Source organism: Nannospalax galili, unplaced genomic scaffold, assembly GCF_000622305.1.
Source record: "Nannospalax galili isolate Female #2095 unplaced genomic scaffold, S.galili_v1.0 scaffold637, whole genome shotgun sequence".
Taxonomy (NCBI): domain Eukaryota; kingdom Metazoa; phylum Chordata; class Mammalia; order Rodentia; family Spalacidae; genus Nannospalax; species Nannospalax galili.
Window position 1 is genome coordinate 780,637 of NW_008340411.1, and position 25,045 is coordinate 805,681.

Genomic DNA, 25,045 nt, shown 5'->3' on the forward strand with positions numbered 1-25,045 from the left:
AATCTATCCAGCCTTGGATACAGCTCCATGGTAGAGTACTTACCTAAAATAACTATCATGGACTCAGTGTTAAAGAATAGTCTTAGTATGTTCAAGACCTTGAATCCTAAAGAATAAATTAAAGTAAAATATCTGTATAGTATTAAAATCACCATGTTACTTATCAATAAAATTTGAGATTAAATCTTAATGATCTATGTCACCCAACAGTAAAGTATTTTTGAGATTTCCTGATATGCCTGAAAGGGTTTAGTCTGTATAATTTTCATGCTTATTTGATTTTAGAAATATCTGTGTATTCTAACATCTATAATTAGAAATTTTGTTATTCTTTTCTATAAATATACAGGTGAATCCGTACCAGAATACCAGATGGCTTTTCAGACAGAAGTTGGAAACCATCCCACTTTTGAGGATATGCAGGTTCTTGTGTCTAGGGAAAAACAGAGACCCAAGTTTCCAGAAGCCTGGAAAGAAAATAGCCTGGTAAGAAACGAGGACTTCTGATTAGATCTGTTTTAATGTTCATGAGCACAAATAGAAGCCACCTAGGTGTCATGATTCATGCCTATATTCTACCACTTGGGAGGCTGAGGTAAGTTTGAGGCCAGCCTAGGCTACAGTGTAAAACCCTGCCTCCAAAATATCCAAAACTAATAAATAAATAAGTAGGTAGGTAGGTTAGTGGGTGGATAAATAATATTAATAGTTTTAAAGTTACATGATGCCAGAGATCCAACTTTTTTATTATATAATATACTTTCAAGTTTTTGATATAAAAAAGTCCCTCATTTTGGTTCAGATCCAATTTTCTACAAATATAAAATACTCTTTAGAGAGACCAACATTGTATCTGAAATCCACCAGTTCAGGAAACACCTAGATTAATTACCATGTTAATATTTTAAACATTATTGAAGTTCTATCCTATTCGCTTAAGAATAATGCCAAAAATGTTAATTGTTATAGACTTATGTATTTGAGGGCTAATAAAAATTTAGATTAGACCTTAAAAGAAACTAAAAGGAGCTGGGCATGATGGTGCACGCCTTTAATCCCAGCACTCAGGAGGCAGAGGCAGATGGATCTCTGTGACTTCAAGGCCAGCCTGGTGCACATAGTGAGTTCCAGGACAACTGGGGCTACAGGGAGATCCTGTCTCAAAAAGACCGAAAAAAAAAAAGAAAAAGAAAAGAAACTAAGAGTAATGTATGAATTCTGCCTATCAAAAAGTCAGTTCATGGGACTGGAGAAATAGCCCAGCAATTAAGAGCGCTGGTTGCTTTTGTAGAGGGTTCGGTTCCCAGCACCAGCATGGCAGCCAAAAAAAAAAAAAAAAAAACTTTCCATAACTTCAGTTCCAGGGATCTCATGTCCTCTTCTGGCCTCTGTGGGTATTGCATACGTGGGTGCACTTAACATACATTCACACAAAACACTCATACACATATATATATTTTTTTTTTAATTTTGAAGGTAGTTCATGACAATAAAGCATCATCAAAGTCTCGTACTGTTTGAGTATGTTGTTGTTACCACACTGAAAACATAAACACTTCTCACACATTCATAAGATTGTTTCATATGAGTAGGATCATCTAATTACCCATTGTCATTTATTTTCTCAGTGGTAATTTTGACTACTAATATCTATAGATATTTCTCATTCTCTTCATTTGGTCCATATATTATGTAATTATTATACCCTTCATTTATGAGAATCCTCTATTTTTCTTTAAAAGAATTTATACTTTTCATGGAAAAATTTAATAGATCATAGAAAAGGAGATTAAAAGGGAAGAAACTATTTTCTATGACTACTGTTCTTCAATGACTCCCTTTAGCAACTCTTTGAAGTATCTCTCGTCTAGTGATTCACATTTTAATTCCAAATACTCTGTCCTTATTTCTTAATTTACCTCTCATTTATCCTTTCTTAGTTTTGTAATATTCCATCTATTATTAGATGACTTGGGGCTGGAGAGATGGCTCAGCAGTTAAGAGCATTGGCTGCTCTTGCAGAGGATCTGGGTTCAGGTCCCAGCACCCACGTGGTAGCTAACAACTGTCCATAACTCCATTTCCAGGGGATCAGATGCCCTTTTCTGACCTCCATGGGCATTGCACAACACAGATGCACTTATATACATGCAGGCAAAACACTCATACATTTAAACAGTAATAAATAAAATATTAAAAAATAAAATAAATGGTAAAATATTTAGAAACAAATATAGATGACTTATGTTTGTCTCTAGGTTGATCTAAAAAGTAAAACAAAATAAAAACATCAGAATTGTATTTAAGCATTTTCTGTACAACAAAGCATTGAACTTGGACTTATAGGAATAAAACATACTGTATTTATTGCTTTAAGCCCTTGCCATTTGGGAAATACTGTTTAAACAATCACCATCCAGTGAATTCTCTAATTTCTTGTCATCTTTTTCATTCTTCTCTCTAGGCTCTTCCCAGAAACAACACTTTAAAAAATCTAATGTTATTCTTTGTCTTGTAAATAATTTTTTCCTTGATGAAATTCCTCTTCAGTAACATATATTACTATGTCTATTAGGTGTTAAACATATGAAACCTTACATGTTTAAAAATTTTTTCCATCTTGGTATTACCCATGAGTAATAAATTGGTAGAATAATGGTTTAAAAATCACCTTTATAACTTTGAACTCACTATGTAGACCAGGCTGGCCTTGAACTCACACAGATCCTCCTGCCTCTGCCTCCCAAGTGCTGGGATTAAAGGAGTATGCCACCAGCTCCCAGTCTTGATAATGAAAATTTGAATATGAGCAGTCTTACTCCATACCACTTTTAAAAATTGTGTTTGTGTGCATGCAAAGGTGTGTGTTTGCTATGGTGCACGTGTGGGGGTCAGAAGACAGCTTTTGGCAGTCAATTTTCACCTTCCACCTTGTTGAAATAGGGTCTTTCTTGCTGTTTCTGCCTCACTGCATACTTAGGATAGCTACCCATGAACTTCTGGACATTTCTTATCTCTGCCTCCCATCTCACAATAGAAGTGCTGGGATTACAGGCATATGCCACCAAATTCAGCTTTTAACAAGATTCCAGGGATTGAACGCAAGTTGTCAGGATTATGTGACAAGAGCTTTTATCCACTAACAAGTCTTACTAGCCCTTCCTTGCTTTTCTTTTTTTTACTTTTTTTCTTTTTGAGACAGGGTTTCCTTGTAGCCCTCCTGTCCTGGAACTTGCTATGTAGATGAGTCTGGCCAGGATCTTACAGAGATCTGCCTGCCTCTGCCTCCTGAGTGCTGGGATTAAAGGTGTGCACCAGCCCCTTCCTTTTTATTTTATGTTTTTCTTATTTTTTTTCTGTAATTTTTAAAAAAGAATCTCATAAAGCCCAGGCTGTCCTCAAACTCCCTTAGTTGAGGATTACTCTGAACTCCTGACCCATCATCCTTCTGTCCACCTTTCAAATATTGGGATTGTTTGTATACACCACCACACCCAGCTTTTTTTTTTCTCTATAAACTTTTAAGACTTTTGCTTTGTCATTGCAGTTTTGAGATTTCACCTGGGTATATATGTCAGCATGTATCTTTTCACACATTTTCTTGGCACTGGATAGATTTTTCTCAATTTGAAAATTCAGAACTTTCTTTCATAAAGAGTTCTCTAATGTTCATTTAAAAATTACTTCTGCTGGGCGTGGTGGTGCACGCCTTTAATCCCAACATTCAGGAGGCAGAAGTAGGTGGATCTCTGTGAGTTTGAGGCCAGGTCTCCATAGTGAATCTAGGACAGCTGGGGCTACAGGGAGACCCTGTCTCAAAAAGACCAAAAAAAAAAAAAAAATTACTTCTTTGCTTCCATTTCTTTCTCCTGGAATTCTCATTAAACTAATATTGAACCACCTGGCATTTCAAATCTGATTTTTTTTCTTGTATTTCCCATCTGGTTTTTATTTTTGGGAAATAGGGTCTTCATATAGCAGAAACAGGATCTCATGTAGCATAGGCTGGCCCCAGACTTGTTACGTATCTGAGGATGACTTTGAATTTCTGACCTTCTGCCCTCACCTCCCAAGTGTGTATGCTGCTGTGCTGGTACATATGGTGCTGTGGATCCAACCCAAGTTTAATGCATGCAAGCACTCTCCCAGCTGAGGTATGTGTCTAGCTACCATTGATTTTCATTGTTTGTCTACATTTTTCAGGTTCGTTTAGCTTTACCTTTTGAATTGTCCATTTTATTTTTCACTGCTACCATTATATCAGTTATTTGTCCATTCAAATTTTAATTTCCTGGGCTGGCAAGATGGCTCAGTAGGTAAAGGTGCTTGCCACCAAGCCTGACAACTGAGTTCATTCACCAGAACCCACAGAGTGGAAGTAGAAATTGTCCTTTGACTGCTACACGCATGTATGACACATACACACATACACACACACGCACACATACAAAATAAGTGAAAAATTAATTTTTATAATCATATTTATATTTCTAGAAACTCTTATTGCTTCGTTTTTCCTTGGTGATCACTTGAGAAAGGTAGTAATAGCCAGGCGTGGTGGCACACACCTTTAATCCCAGCACTGGGGAGGCAGAGGCAGGCGGATCTCTGTGAATTCAAGGCCAGCCTGGTCTACATAGTGAATTCCAGGCCAGCTGGGGCTAGAGGGAGACCCTGTCTCAAAAAGACCAAAAAAAAAAAGAAGGTAATAATAATGATTACTTCTAAACGTGTTCATTGTATTTTTAGCCTCCATAAAAATTTATTTTCTTGAGTATAAAGAACAGAAACTGAAAAATTAATTTAGTAATTTAAAAATATTTTACTATTTTTATTTTATGTGTATGAGTGTATTGCCTGAATGTAGGTAAGTGCACCCATGTCATGCAATGCCCACAGAGGACAGAAGAGGCCATTGGATCCCCTGGAACTGGAGTTAATGGACAGTTGTTAGCTGCCATGTGGGTGCCGGGATTCAAACCCCGGTCTTCTGCAAGAACAACCAGAGTTCTTAACTGCCGAGCCATCTCTCCAGCCCCTAATTAGTAATTTATTTTACTATATATTTTCACATTCCAGTTAAAAATTGCATTGATAGGATTAGAATATTTTCATTAACATCATGTCATAGAAAGACTAGAAAGACCTTTTCCATCAGGTAGAATGGACACTGTCTCTGTTAGTCTTCTTTGTCAATAGCTTATTTTCAAAGCTAGCTTCCTGTTTCAAATGAGATTAGAATCTTTAAGTATGTATCAGTCAAAAAGCCTATTGTTAAGTGCATATGCTCACGAATTCCTTCAAACTACAGTCTGCTGTGGGAGCATGGGCAGGTCTTTAAGAGGCCCCTGATAGTGGGTGAGAAGAGGAATCATACTCTACCAGAGTTCCTCAGAGCAGCCAGCCTCGTAGAAAAATGTACCTAAAAGAAATCTTTTTGAAATTTTGTTCTAATAAAATGCAGTTTCATCTTCCTTAAATGATTGTATTTTGGGGCTGGAGAGATGGTTCAGCAGTTAAGAACACTGACTGTTCTTGGAGAAGACCCGGGTTCGAATCCCAGCACCCACATAGCAGCTAACACCTGTCTGTAACTCCAGTTCCAGGGGATCCAACAGCCTCTTCTGTCCTCCACCGGCATTGCACAGCAGGGTGAACTTACCTACATGCAGGCAATACATCCATACAAATTAAATAATAATAAATAAATTTTTCTTTTTTAGCTGGGCATGGTGGCACATGCCTTTAATCCCAGCACTTGGGAGGCAGAGGCAGGTGGATCTCTGTGAGTTCAAGGCCAGCCTGGTCTACATAGTGAGTTCTAGGCCAGCTAGGGCTACAGGGAGACCCTGTCTCAAAAAGACCAAAAAAAAAAAAAAAAAATTCTTTTTAAATTGTTGTGTTTTTTACCACAACAGATAAAATCTATTCTTCTGAAGTATCTCTTAACAACCCTACCATTACAGGATATGCATTATGTGCAGATGTATATGAAAAGTTCTTACTTCCAGCTTAGACAAAGATGCTAAGTAAGGGATTTGTAATATTTGGTTCAGTGCCAACAAACCCATTAAACCTGATATGCTCTAGCCAATAAATTATTTCTCTACAGTAGCAGTACAGTACAAGGGCTGATGTACAGGAACAGACGGTGGGGATTTGGTGGTGCGGTGGAGCCCCACCTAATCCTAGCTACTCAGGAAGCTAAGGCAGGACACAGATAGTCAATTCAGTAAGACTGTGTGTGTGTGTGTGTCTGTGTGTGTGAGATACAGCTGGAGCTGGGGAGATCCTCAATCCATAAAATGTTTGTTTCTCAAATGTGAGGATCTGCATTCAGATCCCCACAATGGAGTAAAAAGCTGAGTGTGGCAGTTCACACCTGTAATCTTAGTGCTGTGATGGTGGATACAGGAATCCTGGGACTCACTGGCTAACCAGCCTAACCAAATTAGGAAACTGGATTCAGTAAGGGACCTTGTTTCAGAAAAGTAAGAGTGAGAGTAATTGAGGAGGACACCTGATGCTGGCCTCTGGCCTCCATATGTACATGCACAAACACCCACACATACCTGAACACACACACACACACACACACACACACACACACACACACCTTAAAAATCTTCCCAATAATAATGAATGTGGGGGACTGGAAAGATGGCTCATGGGTTAAAAGCACTTATTGCTCCTCTTAGAGGACCCAGGTTCTTCCCAGCACCCACAGTCAAGCACTCACAACCATCTCTAACTCCAGCTCCAGGGGATATGTCAACTTCTTCTGGCCTCCGTGGATACCAGCACACATGGGGCACACAGACATGTAAATAAAAAATAAAAACCTTTGCCGGACATTGTGGTGCATGCCTTTAATCCCAGCACTCAGGAGGCAGAGGTAGGTGGATCTATGTGAGTTCAAGGCTAGCCTGGTCTACATAGTGAGTTCTAGGCCAGCTAGGGCTACAAGGAGACCCTGTCTCAAAAAGACCAAATAAATAAATAAATAAATAAATAAATAAATAAATAAATAAATGCCTTTTAAAATGAATATGCAAAGAAATTACAGTTCTCTAAAACTTCCATAGATTAAGGGATATTAGTAACTAAAGATTGGAAAACATTTTTCTAATAAAAATGAAAGTATAAGGCTGGGGATATAGCTCAGTTGGTAGAGTGCTTTCCTAGCACTGCTTAAACCAGGCATTGTGATACATGCCTGTAATCCCTGTACTCGGGAGTTAGAAACAGGAGGATCAGAAGTTGTTCACAGCCAGGCTGGGTTGTACAGCACCCTTTCTCAAGGAAAAGTAAGAAACGGGGGGGCAGGGGGGTGGGTAGCAAATGGGAGAAGGGAAAAGAAAAGAAAAAGGAATTACAGAAAACCACCTTGGGGATTTATGAAAATAGTAATCATAGTTATCTCGGAATATTAGCTCTGTGAATGACTTCTTTTTCTCTATACTTTTCAGAATTTACAATAAAAATGTACTAATTGATAGTTTCATACACACAATTTTACACTGAAAATCTCTTTTTTATTTGAGATAAGGTCTCACTATGTATTCATGGTTGGCCAAGAGCTCACTATGTAGACCAGTGTGACCTTGAACTTAAAAGTATACACCACCACACCCAGCACATTGAAACATTTTTAAGTGGTAAAACAACAACAAAATTATAGACCAAGTTTATGGGGTTATTTTTAATTTTAAAAAATTTCTTAGATGTGTCATGTAGCTCACTCAGGCTGGCCTCAAACTTGCTATGTAGGCAGGATGGTCTTTGACTTCCTGATCTTTCTGCCTCTACCTCTCAAGTGATATGATTTCAAGTGTGTGCCACCACAGCCCCAAGTTTATATTTAATGTTTTTCCTCATACATAAAATGTTCAAATGTAATTTGACTATACCTCCATTCTTTGTATTTTTCATTCTTTTGTAAAAATATATTATTTGTGTGTGAGAGCACATACATGCCAGTGCACATATACAGAGGTCAGATGCCAACTTTGTGGAGTCTTCATTCCTTCCACCTTTATGTAGAGTCCACGGATTGAATTCAGGTTACTAGGCTTTCCTGGCAAGTGCTATTGCCCACTGAGCCTTCTTGCTGGCCATATGTTTCATTCTTTTCCATTTGTTCGTTTCTTAAATACTGACTTGTTCCTTCCCCTGCTAAATCACTTGTCTGTTCCTCTTTCATCCTTTGCAGACAAGAAGTTGTACATTCTTAGTTTTCTTCCTTTAATTTTTTTTGGCAGTACTGCAAATTGAACTCCAGGCCTTGTGTGTGCTAGGCAGGTGCTCTACCAGTGACCTCTATACCCAGCCCTGCCTAACTTCTTTTAATCAATGGTTTCATCTTAATCTTTGTCACATAAATGTTAGAAACATTTCTTTTTTTCATATTTTATTTATTATTTTTATTTTATGTGTATGCATGTACTGCCTGCATATAGGTAAGTGCACCCGTGTTGTGTAATGCCCGCGGAGGACAGAAGAGGCTGTCAGATCCCCTGGAACTGGAGTTGCTGAGCCATCTCTCCAGTACAGGAACATTTCTTTGATTCATTTTTTTACTCTAGTTTTCTCTTTCTCTTACTCATTGAATTCAGTCTCCTGAAATGTAGTACTATCCCAGAAACTACCAGGTTTTGGGTTTTTTTTAGTTATATTTTTTCATTTTCTCTTCTTGACAAATCTGTAGACTTTTGCCTGTACTCTAAAATTCAACGTTTTCCTTATTTTTTGTCTTACTTACATAACAGATTTAAAAATTCCTTAGCCAGGGCCAGTGAGATGGTTCAGAGAGTAAAGGTACTTGCTATCAAGACTGATGACCTGAGTTTGATCCCCAGGACCCACATGGTGAAAGGAGAGAATTGACTACCAAAGTTGATCTCTTACCCTGACTTCCACATTCCACATGTGTGTGCACTGTGGTACCTACAACCTCCCCAAATAAATAAAACTTATCCAAAACCAGGCATGGTGGCTCATACTTAAAATTCTATAACTTGGGAGGCTAGCCTGAACTACCTAGTGAGTTCTTAGCCAGCCTGGACCTGAAATAAGATTTGTCTCCAAAAAGAAAAGAAGAGAAATGAGCTGAGGAAAGTCGGTAACTGTTCCTGCTGTGCAAGCCTGGGGACCTGAGTTAAGATCCTTAGAACCCAAATAAAAAGCCAAGCTTAGAGCCACATTCCTGCATCAGCAACACTGAGGGAGTGGAGAAGGGAAATCCCTGGAATTCACCGGCCAGCCAGCTTACCCTAATCAGTGAATTTCAGGTTCAGTGAGAGAGCCTTTCTCAAGAAAAAAAGGTTCATCTTGATCTAGGAGAATACTTTGCACATAAGAGTTAAAGTTCAGCTGGGGTAACATAGTAAACCCCTAGCGCAAAGTGAAAAAAGAAAGAAAAGGGAGAGGGAGCTGGAAGGGAAGGAAAAGAAATAGAAGGTTATATTATGAGACAAGGTAAAAACCTCACTACCTATCCTATCTTGGCATTTTTGTTTTAGCTTGGAGTTTTTCTGTTTGGAGAGATCAGTAAAGTTGCTTGTTTTAAACACTAGTTCTAGCCCTCTGAGCTGATTTCATGGTCCATTCATGTGCCCTGACTTGTATTTTCCTTCTTTTGGGGAACAGAAAGGCTTAAAAGTTCTTTTTCTCCTATCATCCCCCACACCCCAACCCCTTGTCTTTTTTTTTTTTTTTTTTTTGGTCTTTCTGAGACAGGGTCTCCCTGTCAGGCTGGCCTTGACTTCACAGAGATCGACTGCCTCTGCCTCCTGAATGCTGGGATAAAAGGTGTGCACCACTATGCCTGGCCTAATTTTCTAAGTATATTTAAAATTGTTATGTATATGATGTGTATATGGGTGCATGTGTTCCTTGGCACATGTGGCAGCGGGGCAGGGGGGACACAACGTTGTAGAGTTATTTTCTCCTTCCATCTTTACATGGGTTCTGGAGATCAACCTTAGGTCAAGAGGCTTGCATAGCAAGCACCCTTTGCTGAGCTATGTTGCTGACTCTCAAAACTTATTTTTGAAGTATAGTTAGTGGCTATTGACAACAGGGGTATATGAATCAACAACAGTGTAATAATCTGTGACCTTGACAAAATATCTGCAATTTATTACAGTTGCTTCATCTTTAGAGTAATTCTTCAAGAAGTGACGTTAAGCTTACCTATTTTCTTGTTCCTTAGCTTTTGAGAATCCCTTATCCTTAAAGTCTAAAATATTTTATTATAATTTTGTAAAATATTGATTTAGAAAACATGGTTTTTCTTTTACATCATATTTTAAACTAAATGGCTAAAAATAATACATTTTTTTAAAAAGGCATGTACTTTGTTTGGCATGTATTTTGTGTTACAGGCAGTGAGATCACTCAAGGAGACAATCGAAGACTGTTGGGACCAGGATGCAGAGGCTCGGCTTACTGCACAGTGTGCTGAGGAGAGGATGGCTGAACTTATGATGATATGGGAAAGAAACAAATCTGTGAGCCCAACCGTCAACCCAATGTCTACTGCTATGCAGAATGAGCGGTAAGATCCTGAGGGGTTTGCTATCTATCAGATAGTGTTGGAAACTGAGACCAAATAAAGAGTAGAAAATAAATACTGTTAAACCAGTCTAACAGTGTGATAACTCATATGATGTAAAGTTATACTATTTCTTTCAATATTCCCATTCTTTTTTTTAAAAAAAACTTGTTTTTATTATTTTTAATTACTTGTGTATGTCTGTATGGGACTATGTGCACATGAGTGCAGGTGCCCATGGATGCCAGAGTCATGAAATCCCCCTGGAACTGGAATTATAGGTGGTTGTGAGTCATCCAATCTGGGTGATGGGACCCTAACTCAGGCTCTCTGTAAGAGCAGTACACCCTCTTAACCCCTGAACTATGTCTCCAGCCCCTCATTATTCCCATTCCTATAGTGAGAATATTTATTTGATATGAGTACAGGTGGAATGTGTATTTTTTTTTTTCCTATCTAAAAATACAGTAAAAGAAATTAGTCTTGTCAAGTGTTGTGGAACATACTTTTAATCCCAGAACTCAGGAGGCAAAGGCAAGTGGATCTATGTGAGTTCAGGGCCAGCCTGATCTACATAGTGAGTTCCAGGCCAGCCAGATCTACATAGTGAGACCCTGTCTCGAAAAAAAGCAGGATAAAGACTCAAAATAATTGTCTTTATTAGAACTTATCTGCAGTGTTAAAGATAAAATAATTTCATAGTTACAAAAAGTTTATCCATACTTCTGCTTCTACATATATTATCTGATGTAGCTTTTGTTGCTATTAGTACCTCTCCCCTGCTTTTTTTTTTTTAAGTAAATAGAAGAGGGCTTTGAATCCCTAGAACTGGACTTAGCCGGACACCAATTGGATACTAGGAACCACAGCCAGTCTTCCTTATACTTTTTTTTTGGTCTTTCTCCCTATAGCCCCAGTTGGCCTAGAAAGAACTTGCTTTGTAGACTGTACTGGATCTATCTGCCTCTGCCTCTCAAGTACTGGGATTAACCCCAATGCTTTCTTAAAGAATATACTACTTAAACTTTTACTTAACACAACTCAAGAGGTCTTTCTGTTCCACCGTGAATATTGTTTTATGAGACATTTTCTTTGTTTTTATATATATATTTTTTTTTGAATATTTTATTATTTTTATTTTTTTATGTGTATGTGTATATTGCCTGCATGTAAGTAAGTGCACCCATGTTGTGCAATGCCCGCAGAGGACAGAAGAGGCTGTCAGATCCCCTGGAACTGGAGTTATGGACAGTTGTTAGCTGCCAAGTGGGTGCTCGGATTTGAACCCAGGTCGTCTGCGAGAACAAGCAGTGTTCTTAACCTCTGAGCCATCTCTTCAGCCCTTTTATATATTTTTAATTGAATTTTTTGTAAACATCTCAAACAGTCTTAATCATCTTTATACCCCTGTCCCCACTAGCACCCTCCCATAGGCGCCCCCACAACCCCCCCACTGGAACCCATATACTTTTGTCATCTCTGTTAAGGCCCACTGGGTTGTCAGTGTGAACATTTTCTTTATTAAAACTATGATTTTGGATTCTAAATAAATAGGCTTTTTAGAGAAATTAAGCCAGGCTAAGTGTGGTGGTTCACACCTTTAATCCCAGCACTTGGGAGGCAGATGCAGGCGATCTCTGTGAGTTCAAGGCCAACCTGGTCTACAGAAGGAGTTCCAGGCCAGCTTGGGCTACAGGGAAGACCCTGTCTCAAAAAGACCAAAAAAATTAAAAAGAGGGACTGGAGAGACGGCTCAGTGGTTAAGAACACTGACTGTTCTTGCAGAAGACCCAGGTTCGAATCCCAGCACCCACATGGCAGCTAACAACTGTAGGCATGGTACCTCACACCTGTAATCTCAGCACTTTGGAGACTAAGGCGGGAGGATTGCCAAGTTCAAGGCCAGCCTGGACTACGTAAGTTCCAGGCTAGCCTACTGTAGAATGAGACCCTGTCTCAAAAACTGAAAAAAACAAAACCATCTCTAAGTAGATTGCCCATGTGTCTTTGTTCCATGTTTGTGGATAGTAACAGATTTATTATTTTATTTAATTCATGTTAGGATTTTTCAGAAAAACACCCAGGAAAGTATTACCAGGAGACATGAGTATAAAATATACTTCATTCTTAAATCATTTTCTTTGTTATTTTCTATTGTTCTCTTCCTAAGAACAATTCATATTATAAACTGTTTACACTATTTATAAATAGATTGAATTTGCTCCATCTGTATACCTTATACATTAAAAAAAATCTAGGGGGTTGGAGAGATGACTCAGCAGTTAAAAGCACTGACTGCTCTTCCAGAATACCCAGGTTGATGTCCCAGTGCCCACATGGCAGCTAACAACCATCTGTAGCTCCAGTTCCAGAGGATCTGACACCCTCTTCTGACCTCCCAGGGCATTGCACAACACAAGTGCACTTACATACATGCAAGCAATACACACATACACATAATATAAAAAATAAAATATTTTTTTAAAAGTCAAACTGGAAGGTGAAGAGGCTGGAACCTATAAATTTGCTCACTTTATAAGTATTAGAAAAGTCTTTTGCTTCCATCTCTCTTCATTCTGTATTTCTAATGCCCTATAAGTAAAATATGGAATTTGTACATCTGTCAGCAGTCAGCTAAAGCTTCTTCTTTGAACACTTTTGAATCTTTTGTGCAGGATGAGAAGCCCTTGGCTCTTTCCTTGACTTTGGCTCGTCCCCTTCCTGTGCTGTTCACTTCTACTTGCAAAGCTGCTTCCTATTACATCTCCACTAGTAGCTTCTCCTACGTGATAGCTCATTCCATAGTCGTTTTCATGCTAGGTTTTGGTTTATTGAGCCTTACCCTCTGGGCCTCCTCAGCTCCTTCCTCATGGAACAACAGCCTTTTCTTTGTCTCCCTGTCATTCCCCTTATAACATCATCAGTCTTTTTTTATAGAACTTTTTTCTTGAGCTGTTGATTCTCTTCCGTAGCGTTTTTATCTGTTCATGCTACCAGTTCCTTGATCATTTCAGTGAAAGCTGTCCTAGATATTTACTATAATGAGATTTTTAAAAAATATTTTATTTATTATTTTTATTTTATGTATATATAGGTGTGTTGCCTACATGTAGGTAAGTGCACCCATGTTGTGCAATGCCTGCAGAGGACAGAAGAGGCTGTTGGATCCCCTGGAACTGGAGTTTCAGACAGTTGTTAGCTGCCATGTGGGTGCTGGGATTCGAACCTGGGTCTTCTGCAAGAACAACCAGTGTTCTTAACCACTGAGCCATCTCTCCAGCCCCCTATAATGAGATTTTAGATAATTACAAACATATTATAGTGTGTTAGTCAAGAGCCATCACTTCAAGGAATGATGATGACAGTAAAGCACCTGGATAACTGGAGAGCAGTCCTGAATCTTTGTTCCTTTTCCTGTGTGTCAGATTCTGCATCATATAGCTTATTTTGATATATGCTACCCCAGAAAGATAATGTTCCATTGCTAGACCATGCCTCTTAAATGGGGATGTTTTCGAACAATGCAAAAATGTTAGGTTTTTTTTATCACTTAGCCATTTCAACCTAGTTTATAACATTTATTGAGCAGACATTATGGATCTAGGGTTACGGGAGTACAAAATAAACATATGCTATGGTTCCTCCATTTATAAAATAATATCTAATGTACAAGTATACAGTTCATAAAGAGTATATTTGGTGGAGAGATGTTAGAATTAACTTTTGTCAACTAAAACAATGAGCATCCATAAAAATTGTATCTGGATCCATATAGATTTTCAGTAGACTTCATTCATATAAAATTTACATTTAGCAAGTGACTTAATACTTGATTAGACTTCTGTCTGTTTTTCTTTTTGTTTTTTTGAGACAGGGTCTTCCTATAGCCCAGCTGACCTGGAATTCGATATATAGACCAGGCTGGCTCCATCTCACAGAGATCTACCTGCCTCTTTCTCCTGAGTGCTGGAATTAAAGGCATGTGCCACCACACTCAGCTTTATTAAACTTTTAAGTAACCTCTAAAATAATGTGGGTTAAGAGTGAAATAGGGCTAGTGAGATGGCTCAACAGGTTAAGCACTTGCTGCCAAACCAACTTGAGTTTGATCCCACAAGGTGGAAGGAGAGAACTGACTCCCACAAATTGTCCTCTGACCTCCACAGGCTTGCCACACCCCCCACAACACACCGTAAATAAATAAATGCAATAAAAAATTTAATGGTAAGGTAAGTAGCTCAAACTTTGTAATCAGTGGTGTGATACATGAAAGAGACAATTGTCATAAATTTACATTCTCAATGACACACTTTTTTCTTTCTTCAAGCAACCTGTCACATAATCGGCGAGTGCCAAAAATTGGGCCTTATCCAGATTATTCTTCTTCCTCATACATTGAAGACTCTATCCGTCATACTGACAGCATTGTGAAGAACATTTCCTCTGAGCATTCAGTGTCCAGCACACCTTTGACTGTAGGAGAAAAGAACCGAAACTCAATTAATTATGAACGACAGCAAGCACAAGCTCGAATTCCCAGCCCTGAAACAAGTGTCACCAGCCTGTCCACTAACACAACCACCACAAACACCACTGGCCTCACTCCAAGCACTGGTATGACCACTATATCTGAAATGCCATACCCAGATGAAACAAATTTGCATGCCACAAATGTTGCACAGTCAATTGGGCCAACCCCTGTCTGCTTACAGCTGACAGAAGAAGACTTGGAGACCAACAAGCTAGACCCAAAAGAAGTTGATAAGAACCTCAAGGAAAGCTCTGATGAGAATCTTATGGAGCATTCTCTTAAGCAGTTCAGTGGGCCAGACCCACTGAGCAGTACCAGTTCTAGCTTGCTTTATCCACTCATAAAGCTTGCAGTAGAAGTGACTGGACAGCAGGACTTCACACAGGCTGCAAATGGCCAAGCATGTTTAATTCCTGATGTTCCACCCTCTCAGATCTATCCTCTCCCTAAGCAGCAGAACCTTCCTAAGAGACCTACTAGTTTGCCTTTGAACACCAAAAATTCAACAAAAGAACCCCGGCTAAAATTTGGCAACAAGCACAAATCAAACTTAAAACAAGTAGAAACTGGAGTTGCCAAGATGAACACAATCAATGCAGCAGAGCCTCATGTGGTAACGGTAACTATGAATGGTGTGGCAGGTAGAAGCCACAGTGTTAATTCCCATGCTGCCACAGCCCAGTATGTCAATGGAGCAGTACCATCTGGCCAGGCAGCCAACATAGTGGCACATAGAGCCCAAGAAATGCTGCAGAATCAATTTATTGGTGAGGACACCCGGCTGAATATTAATTCCAGTCCTGATGAGCATGAACCTTTACTGAGACGAGAGCAACAAGCTGGCCATGATGAAGGGGTTCTGGATCGGCTAGTAGACAGGAAGGAACGACCACTAGAAGGTGGTCGAACTAATTCCAATAACAACAACAGCAATCCATGTTCAGAACAAGAGGTACTTACACAGGGTGTTGTAAGCACAGTAGCAGACCCTGGGCCATCAAAGCCCAGAAGAGCACAGAGACCCAATTCTCTGGATCTTTCAGCTACAAATATCCTGGATGGCAGCAGTATACAGAGTAAGTGGAGGGATCATGCAGTCTCACCTGTGTGTCCTTTGGGACATTTAAATAATTAAATAGAATCAGATTGTGTTTCAGTTGGTGGTTATTTACCTTTATCACTTTCAGAAATAAAAGAGTTGGGCCTCAAGAGTAATTAGACTACTGTAAATGGGGCTGGAGAGATGGCTCAGCATTTAAGAGCCCTGGCTACTCTTGCAGAGGACCCTGGTTTAATCCCCAGCACCCACATGGAGGCTAACAACCATCTGCAACTCCACTTCCAAGGGAATCCAATGCCTTCACCTGACCTCTGTGGGCATTGCACAACATGGGTGCACTTAACCATACATGCAGGCAATATACCCATACACATAAAGATAATTTTTTTAATTAGACTATTGTAAAGGAAAATAAATTCTTTTGTTGATAATTAAAAAGCCAGTGGTCATGATAATTCGAAGAATTACCAACTTAATCTGTTATGTGGTGGTTTCTTTTTTTTTTTTGAGACAGGGTCTCCCTGTAGCCCCAGCTGTCCTGGAACTCACTATGTAAACCAGGCTAGCCTTGAACTCACAGAGATCCACCTGCCTCTGCCTCCCAAGTGTTGGGATTAAAGGCATGTGCCACCACGCCTGGCATGTGGTGGTTTCTTTATAATACATTTCACATACTTGCTAAGAATAGATGAGATTAAATCAATATTCACCAGTTTAAGAGCACCAAATAGTATTATATTAATGTCTGTTAAGTCTACATTTAGATTTTAATCTTAGTAAGGTTTTAAAAGTCCAGAGGAATTTCAGAGCAGTTACGATAAGGAAACTATAAAGCTGTTCTCATTTCCTTAGTGTTACCTTTTTAAAGTTTTGCGTTAGGCTGGGTGTGGTGGTGCACCCCATTGATCCCAGCACTTGGGAAGCAGAGGCAGGCAGATCTCTGTGAGATCCTAGCCAGCCTGGTCTACATAGCTAGTTCCAGGCCAGCTGGGGCTACAAGGAGACCTTGTCTCAGATAGATAGATGATTGATTGATTGATTGATTGATTGATTGATTGATTGATAGATTGATAGATTGATAGACAGATGATGATAGAAGATAGAAGATAGATAGATAGATAGATAGATAGATAGATAGATAGATAGATAGATAGATAGATAGATAGACAGACAGATAGACAGATAGATGGTAGATAGATAAATAGATATGTAGAAAATTAAAGTTATATATTGAGTTTTGTGTACTACATAGTGCTGTGGGCCCCATGGAAACAAATAAATAAGCTTGTGCTTGGTTTCTTGCCATGAAGGGGTTATAACACAAAACGGGAGGTCTCACCAGAATCTCTTTTAATAGTCATCATTACTTTAAATGGTTTCTCTTTTGAATGACAGCATTTATGGAATAAAAAAGCCATGGTGCTTGGTTATCTTAGACTACAGAATGGGATGGAAAAGAGATAGAGGTCCAACAACCAATCAATAAATATCTAGCCTCTTGGCTGGGGATGTAGCTCAGTGATAAAACACTTGCCTAGCGTGCACAAATCCCAGAGTTTGGTCTCCTGTGCTGCAAAGAAAAGAAAACAAGAAAATTCAGTCCTTTGCTTGAGCGGCTTGTATTTTAAGCTAGTTGACAAGCCCTTACTGCTTCGATATCAATAAAACATCAGAGAATTAATGGAAGAAAGGTACTTTACTGTTTCTATCATTCCTCTAAAAATATTATGTGCTAGAGGCCTTTTTAATTTTATCCACTTTGAGCATTTTTTGTTTTATTTTGTCTTTTAAGATAGGAACTCACTACATAGCTTACTATGGAACTCAGTGTGTAGCCCAAACCTGGGCTTGAATTTAATATCCTCTGCCTCAGCCTCCTGAGTACTTGGGATTACAGAAGAGCACCACCACACCTAGCCCAGCTTTCAGCATTAACTCAAATGATAGGTATATTTAACAAGTTGGAACCCCTACCAGAGCAAAAGGACTTGGTACACTTAAGAACCTTGAATTTTCTCCATTCTTGTAGTTTTTTTCTGTGTTTCTCTTGCCCGATAATATAATTCAATTTTTTAAAACTTGCTTACAGTCTCAAAAATGAGTTGTTGAATTTTTCCTAGAAAAATATTGTCGAATATCAGGCATTTCAAGAAATAGCCATTAGAATTCAACAGATATTGGTTTGACCTGTTCTTGAAATTAGTCTCTTTAATTCCCTCATCCATTTTTGTTTTTTGTTTTTGTTTTGTTTGTTTTGTTTGCAGCAGGATCTCATGTAGCCTAGGCTGGCCTCAGGTAGTCACTATGTAGTCAAGGATGATCTTAAGCTTCTGATCCTCCTGCTTCCACTTCCCAAGTAACTAGGATTATAGACATGTACCACCGTAATGGATTTATATGATACTAGGGATCAATCCCAGGGCCTTGTATATGCCACACAAGCAGTCTGTCAGTTGAGGCACATCCCCAGCCAAGCCCTCTACTTCTAAATATTTTCTTTATATGTAGCTCATTTTCTATACTTTTATTTTCAGTAGGTGAGTCAACACAAGATGGCAAATCAGGATCAGGTGAAAAGATCAAGAAACGTGTGAAAACTCCATACTCTCTTAAGCGGTGGCGCCCCTCCACCTGGGTCATCTCCACTGAACCACTGGACTGTGAGGTCAACAACAATGGCAGCGACAGGGCAGTGCATTCCAAATCTAGCACTGCTGTTTACCTTGCAGAAGGAGGCACTGCCACAACCATGGTGTCTAAAGATATGGGAATGAATTGTCTGTGAAATGTTTTCAAACTGATGGAGTGAAATTATTTTTTGCATCATTTAAACATGCAGGAGACATTAAAAACAAAACTGCTTTAACCTCCTGTCAGCATACCTTCCCACCCCTGCAACAAGGACTTGCTTTAAATAGATTTCAGCTATGCAGAAAATTTTAGCTTATGCTTCCATATTTTTTAATTTTGTTTTTTAAGTTTTGCACTTTTGTTTAGTCTCGCTAAAGTTATATTTGTCTGTTATGACCACAGAATTATATGTGTGTGTATCAAAAGTGGTCTCAAAATATTTTTTTAAGAAAAAAAGCAAAAACAATATATTGCTGATAATCAGTTTGGACCATTTTCTAAAGGTCATTAAAACAGAAGAAGCAAATTAAGACAGGTTTGACTGCAGTGGTGTCTGGTATCCATGTTTTATTTCTGGATACAAGCTAGTTTATATGTTGATATGTGCTTTAACATATTGTCAGACATTCTTCTCTCTTGTATTTTGTTTGAATGTGCAATAGTCTGTAGACACAAATAAGCTTTCTTATCAGTGCTCTTCCAAGCAGGCTCACATTCTTCCGTAACATAAACATTCTCTCCCATTCTTCTATAATATGAACATTTTTCTTGCTTTCCCCTTGTGGAGTATACATAAACACTGTCAAAAGGGCTCTTAAAAAGGAACTACCAAAACTTTTTTTGAAATGCCATTTCTTTTAACCTTCCACATCCTAAATGTTTCCTTCCAGGCATTTTAACAAGCATATTTGGTTCTGGTTTTGCAAGTTCATAAGAGAGCATAGAACAAAACACAAGAAAGCAAATATTAGACTGTTCCATTTTTTTTTCTGTATATGTTCATGTTCCATATTCATTTATTTAAGAAATACATTTTTTATCAGAAAACTTATAGAGCTAAACTTACATGGAAGTTTTAAGTAAGTAGATGGGTAAGATGATGCAGTGTTGAGTAGGCCATCTCAAATTACATTTCCTATTTATAATAACGTCAAAGTAATTCATAGTTTTAGATTTATAGTATCTTTTATTCTGTTCTCCAGCAAAGCCTAACAACCATGTGTGAAAACGATTCCTCTTCCCCTGACCTAAAACACTGTGGAAAACTCCTTCAACCAGCATGCCAGATCCCTGTGGAAGAAATGATTGCTACATACCTAACCCTTCAGTAGACTAAGAGTTAGTCTTTCTTTTCATAAATTGTTTATTTTTTCACTAATCCTATTTTCATAATTTCTTTTGCCAGTGTTCACATGATGTTTGACGTGTGAGCAGCATTTATTTATATTGTGGTAGGATGTGCCTTCTAGTGATAGCATGCCCTTGAAATCATGTTTTTAAACCTCCCTTTGCATATTTCATTACTAATAATCTCTAAAACAGCAATCTCTTTTATCTTCTAATAAAGCACTTTCTGTCAAGGGAATTTTTTCTAAACAATTTGTTCTGTCAATTTGTAAGGATTAATTGATCTTGGTTTTTGTTGTTTTTAGGTTCTCAAAATAATTACATAAGTTCTAAAATTTTTCTGGGAGATAAAAGATTAAGAGGAAAATACAAATTCCCAAATTCCTGATTTGGCTCTTACCTCCTAAACATTATTTTCTCATTTCTAACCCTTTATCTTCATCATATAACTAAAGATAGCCTAAATCCCCCAATTTACTGTCCAGAATACTTGTGGCTTATTTGTATATAGGCCTCTTGCTGTCTCCTGTGATGCCTTATGAGTTAGATGCCACAACACTTAACCATTAATTCAGCTGGATTGCTGGCTGAGAATTCCCAGTTCTTAGGGTTAAGATTGTCTTACTGGTGCCCAGGATTCCTTCTGCCTTTGTTGTTTTATTGGCCCTTCTCTTGATTCAGACCCTTAACATTTTTTTGTCTTCTGTCATACAATTTTTTTTCATGTAGTTATTATCTTTTATCTTTGTAACAAATTATTTCTATCTTTCTCAGTAAATTTTTACTTATTTCTTTTGTCCAAATGGCTTTCAGATGCATTTCAGGATACTTTTTTCCAAACAATTGTGGGACAGCTTTGAATTAGAGTACGTTATACTCCATTTCCAGTTTGAAGCAATGAGAGTAAATGACCATTTGAGATCCAGGTGATCTCTTCCTATCGGAAAAACTGTCTTGCATTCTGATACACTTTTTATTAGGGCCAGTCAATTGTAAGTTTTTCAACTTTTTTTAACAATAATAAAAAGCTTTTTAAAATTAACATACCAGATTAGAGCTGGGTGTGGTGGCATACACCTTTAATCCTAGCACTTGAGAGGCAGAGACAGGCAGATCTCTATGAGATTGAAACCAGCCTGGTCTACATAATGAGTTCCAGGCTAGCTGGGGCTGCAAGGGAGATACTGTCTCAAAAAGAAAAAAGAAAAAAAATTGTACCAGATTAAATCTGTATAGTTTCCCATTTTCTGCAGGTATATTTAAAACAAATCATTTCCTTTCTCCAGTTTTTTGATAGATTCTTGAAAAAGTAGGGAAGACAGGAAGTGTAGTTCATTTTTAATAAATTTTAAGTGGTATCCCTCATTTAAAGTCCATAATATACAGCAAGCAAAATCACTTTAACTTAAATTACTGGTTAACTTTATTAATTTGATATTATTTCTTGAAGCTGACAACAAATTTATCACAAAATTTTACTATAGAAATTAACTTAGAGCCTTTTGAATAGAAAGGTCTTTCAGTTTTAAAATACTCAAATTTATCTGTATAGTAATATCAACTTAAAAGAATCAGAATAGATAATCAAAGTCTAATAGTTCCTTTAAGAAAATCCTAATTGTGAAGCTGGAGAGATAGCTCAACAGTTAAGGAGAGCACATGCTACCCTTAAGGACCTGGGTTCTGTTCCTGGCACCCACGTCAAGTAGCTCACAGCCACCAGTAGCTCCAGCTCCAGGGGATCTGACACCTTCTTCTGGCCTCCATGAGCACTTCATATAACCCGCACAGACACACACACATACACATAATTGAAAATAAATCTTTAAAAAAGGAAAGGAAATCCTAATTTTATACCAGAACTAAGAAATTGAAAGAACTCGATTTGAATTATGTGTACAATGAAATGATTTAAATATAAATATGAAAAATTTTTAGATGCATATTTTTTTAAAAACCACTGTCATTGTAGAACATTCTGAGAAGCACATACTGAAAACTAGGTGTATGTATGCTATTTCTTTCCATCTTCAGAGCAACCATATAAACATAATTAACATTCATACTTTACAAATGAAGAAACAAAGGTTAAAAGAGGATAGTTAATTTGCCAAAGTTTCATATCTAGTAATAGAACTAGAATTTACCCTAGTCTGCCTCTCTGCATCTTTTTCATCCACATCACACAGCCTGCATTCTTCATAATAGGATGTATAATATACTGACATTTTGTAAGAAATTCAGTCATTATACTCTGGCACAATTGTGGTTTGTATATAAGCGAAACCAGATATCTTAATGATTTTAGTAGTTAGGCAAACATAATAAAGTCCATATTCATTATTGCTTAAGGAACAATTACTAATTCAAGACAAAAATCCAATCTACAAGCTGGGTGTGGTGGTACACACCTTTAGTCCCAGTACTCAGGAGGTAGAGGTAGGCGGATCTCTGTGAGTTCAAGGCCAGCCTGGTCTACATAGTGAGTTCCAGGTCAGCTGGGGCTACAGGTCAAAAAGACCACACACACACACACACACAAATCCAATCTACATCTTAAAATCATGTCACCAAACTCCTAACATTCTTATATTGCAGAACTAAAGGCAAAGCAATTAAAAAAAAAAAAAAAACTCAGAGTCTATTTATTCCAGGTAATATTCAACAGTTATGATTCTGGTCTGGTTTAATTTAAGGTACACATTTTGTTTTTTTAAGGAATGAAAATCTACAAAACATTCCATGTGTTTGGAAATATTTCACTAACAAGTGTGGGTAACTGCTTATCTACAAGAGATAAGACAAAGTAAATTGTAAAGGAAAAGTGAAGGCAGCTATAGGAATATTTTTCCCAATGTGACTCCATACTAGATTAACCTAAAATTTCACCCTTCTCAGTCCTTTAACTCCAACTTCAAAATTTCTGCTTTTAGCAATGTTAATCTGGAGAACTAATTGAGTAAGATAAAGTAAGAGGTCATTATAGCTTCATTACATGTATTTACTTGTTCCGGAAACTGTGTGCTTGGTTCTGAATGTGAAAATCGTTAGAGAGGGAGGAACACTCAAAGTAGTCTTTCAGTGGGAATTACCAGAAATATTGGCAAATATTTTTATTTAAAATATTTCTAAGTTTGACTTCTAAAGCTAAAAAGAATACATAATAGGCTGCAGCTGTTACATTGAACTAGTAATATTGTTATATTACTAGTCTCTGTAAATTAGTCATTTAAAATGGAAATTTTTTCAATAAGTGTTTATTCCTTTTTCATATTTATTGACTTGAATATTTCATTGAGGGTCATTAACTTCTAGAACTTGGTATTACATTATAATTCTATGTCACATTTTACAAATTTATGTTGAACTCACTACCAGTTATATATATGTTGTCACATAACTATTCACAGATTTTTTTTTTTAAATGCATGTTACCTTTTCTCCTAAAAAGTTAGATAAGTGTACACGTTAGTTGATTTTTCTAGAGCAGTCATTCCAGGAATTATATAATACTCACACATATACCCCAGAAGTCTCTTTTAGACAGTGATAATTTTAAACATCATATCCTTGACTGGCAGTGGGTTTTGTTTTTAGCAGATTAAAGTTGCATTTAACCTTTAGATTATAAACTATGCAAACTTTGTCAAAACTACCTTACATCGCCCCTTTGTAACTATGCTCATTGATAGTGTAAATCTAGCAAATCACTTTTGAACTAGTTACACAAAACTTATTATCAAAAGAAGTCTTTTTGGCAAGTACCCATATTAACACAACAGGAAACCCCAGTGTGCCCCAGGAGGTAGTAGACCAACCCATCACTCTTCCCACATCCCTTCATAGTTCATAGTTGACTGTCTCTTCACTGTTGGTCTTATGTTAGAAAAGTCTTCATGTCTGTTCCATATGTCTCTCATTTCATAGTCTCTCTTACGTAGTTGGAGAAAAGAGAGTTAGATGGTCATCCTCCCAGCACTCTTAATAGGCTTTGGGCTTTTCAGTCAACACCTAAATCTCAGTTGATCAGATAAAATTGTTTCAGTTCCTTTTTCTTCTCAGATCTGTTTTAATGTCTTTATTTATATTTAAGAGCACATAAAATTATATTCTTTGTTATATTCAAATTAATTACTCCAGTTAATTTATAGTTCAGTAGTTTGATAGAATTGAAAGTTAAGATGTTACCATTTGACATTGTATTTAATCACCAGACCATAAGAAAATCAGCACTTAATTTTTGTATTATCTAACATTTTCTATTAAAGTGTATTTTATGATTTTCTATCTGCGTAGTTATAACTAAAAAGCCATGTATACCTAATTTTGTATCATTTTGCCATTAAATTTATATTACAGTGAGTTTAGTGAGTTATGATTGAGCCACAACGTTTTATATTTTTCTTTGTATCAAATACTGTATTTAACACTAAATGCAAGATTTTTAGTTTCAAAAACAGACCCTACAAAAATCAGGTTTTGCCTATGAACATTTTTGTATTTTGTAGACCACTTTTGAAATGCTTGTCATTGTTATTGCAATGTAGACTGGACTAAAATGATTTTCGTTTCATTTTTAAGTGATTAAAGTTAGGTGTTTGCATAGAAAGGAAATCTTTAAAAATTTATCTCCTGGCAGGCACATTTGAAAGGAAATACTTAAGAAGATTTATATTGTATCTTAAAACTATGCCCAAAATAAATCTATTAAATCCTTTTTAAAAATTCCAATTTCATTATTACCATGATGTTTGTAGTATCTCTAATAAACATTGTGAGCATACACATTCACTTATCAAACTTAGTTTGAAACCCTCATTAAAATATGGATCAGAAAGAATCTTTAGAACTTAATTGCTTTACTAGGGTGTCCAGTTTGAATTTTTAAGAAAATTTACTGTGTTTGAAATTACAACTTGAC

The 25,045-nt window shown here is 37.4% G+C and overlaps 1 protein-coding gene across 2 annotated transcripts in view; it reads left to right on the forward strand.

The window, feature by feature from the left end:
* Window positions 1-24,585, forward strand: part of Bmpr2 (bone morphogenetic protein receptor type 2) — a 197,676-nt gene extending 173,091 nt beyond the window's left edge. Inside the window, exons 10-13 of one of the 2 annotated variants that reach the window (XM_017798761.2) lie at window positions 350-486; window positions 10,386-10,558; window positions 14,883-16,162; window positions 18,681-24,585. In XM_017798761.2, the coding sequence (XP_017654250.1) occupies window positions 350-486; window positions 10,386-10,558; window positions 14,883-16,162; window positions 18,681-18,931 (1,841 nt within the window). In that variant the 3' untranslated portion in view covers window positions 18,932-24,585. The remainder of the gene's footprint in view (window positions 1-349; window positions 487-10,385; window positions 10,559-14,882; window positions 16,163-18,680) is intronic. The other variant, XM_017798762.2, reaches the window with a different exon arrangement.
* The last annotated feature ends 460 nt before the right edge of the window (window positions 24,586-25,045 follow it).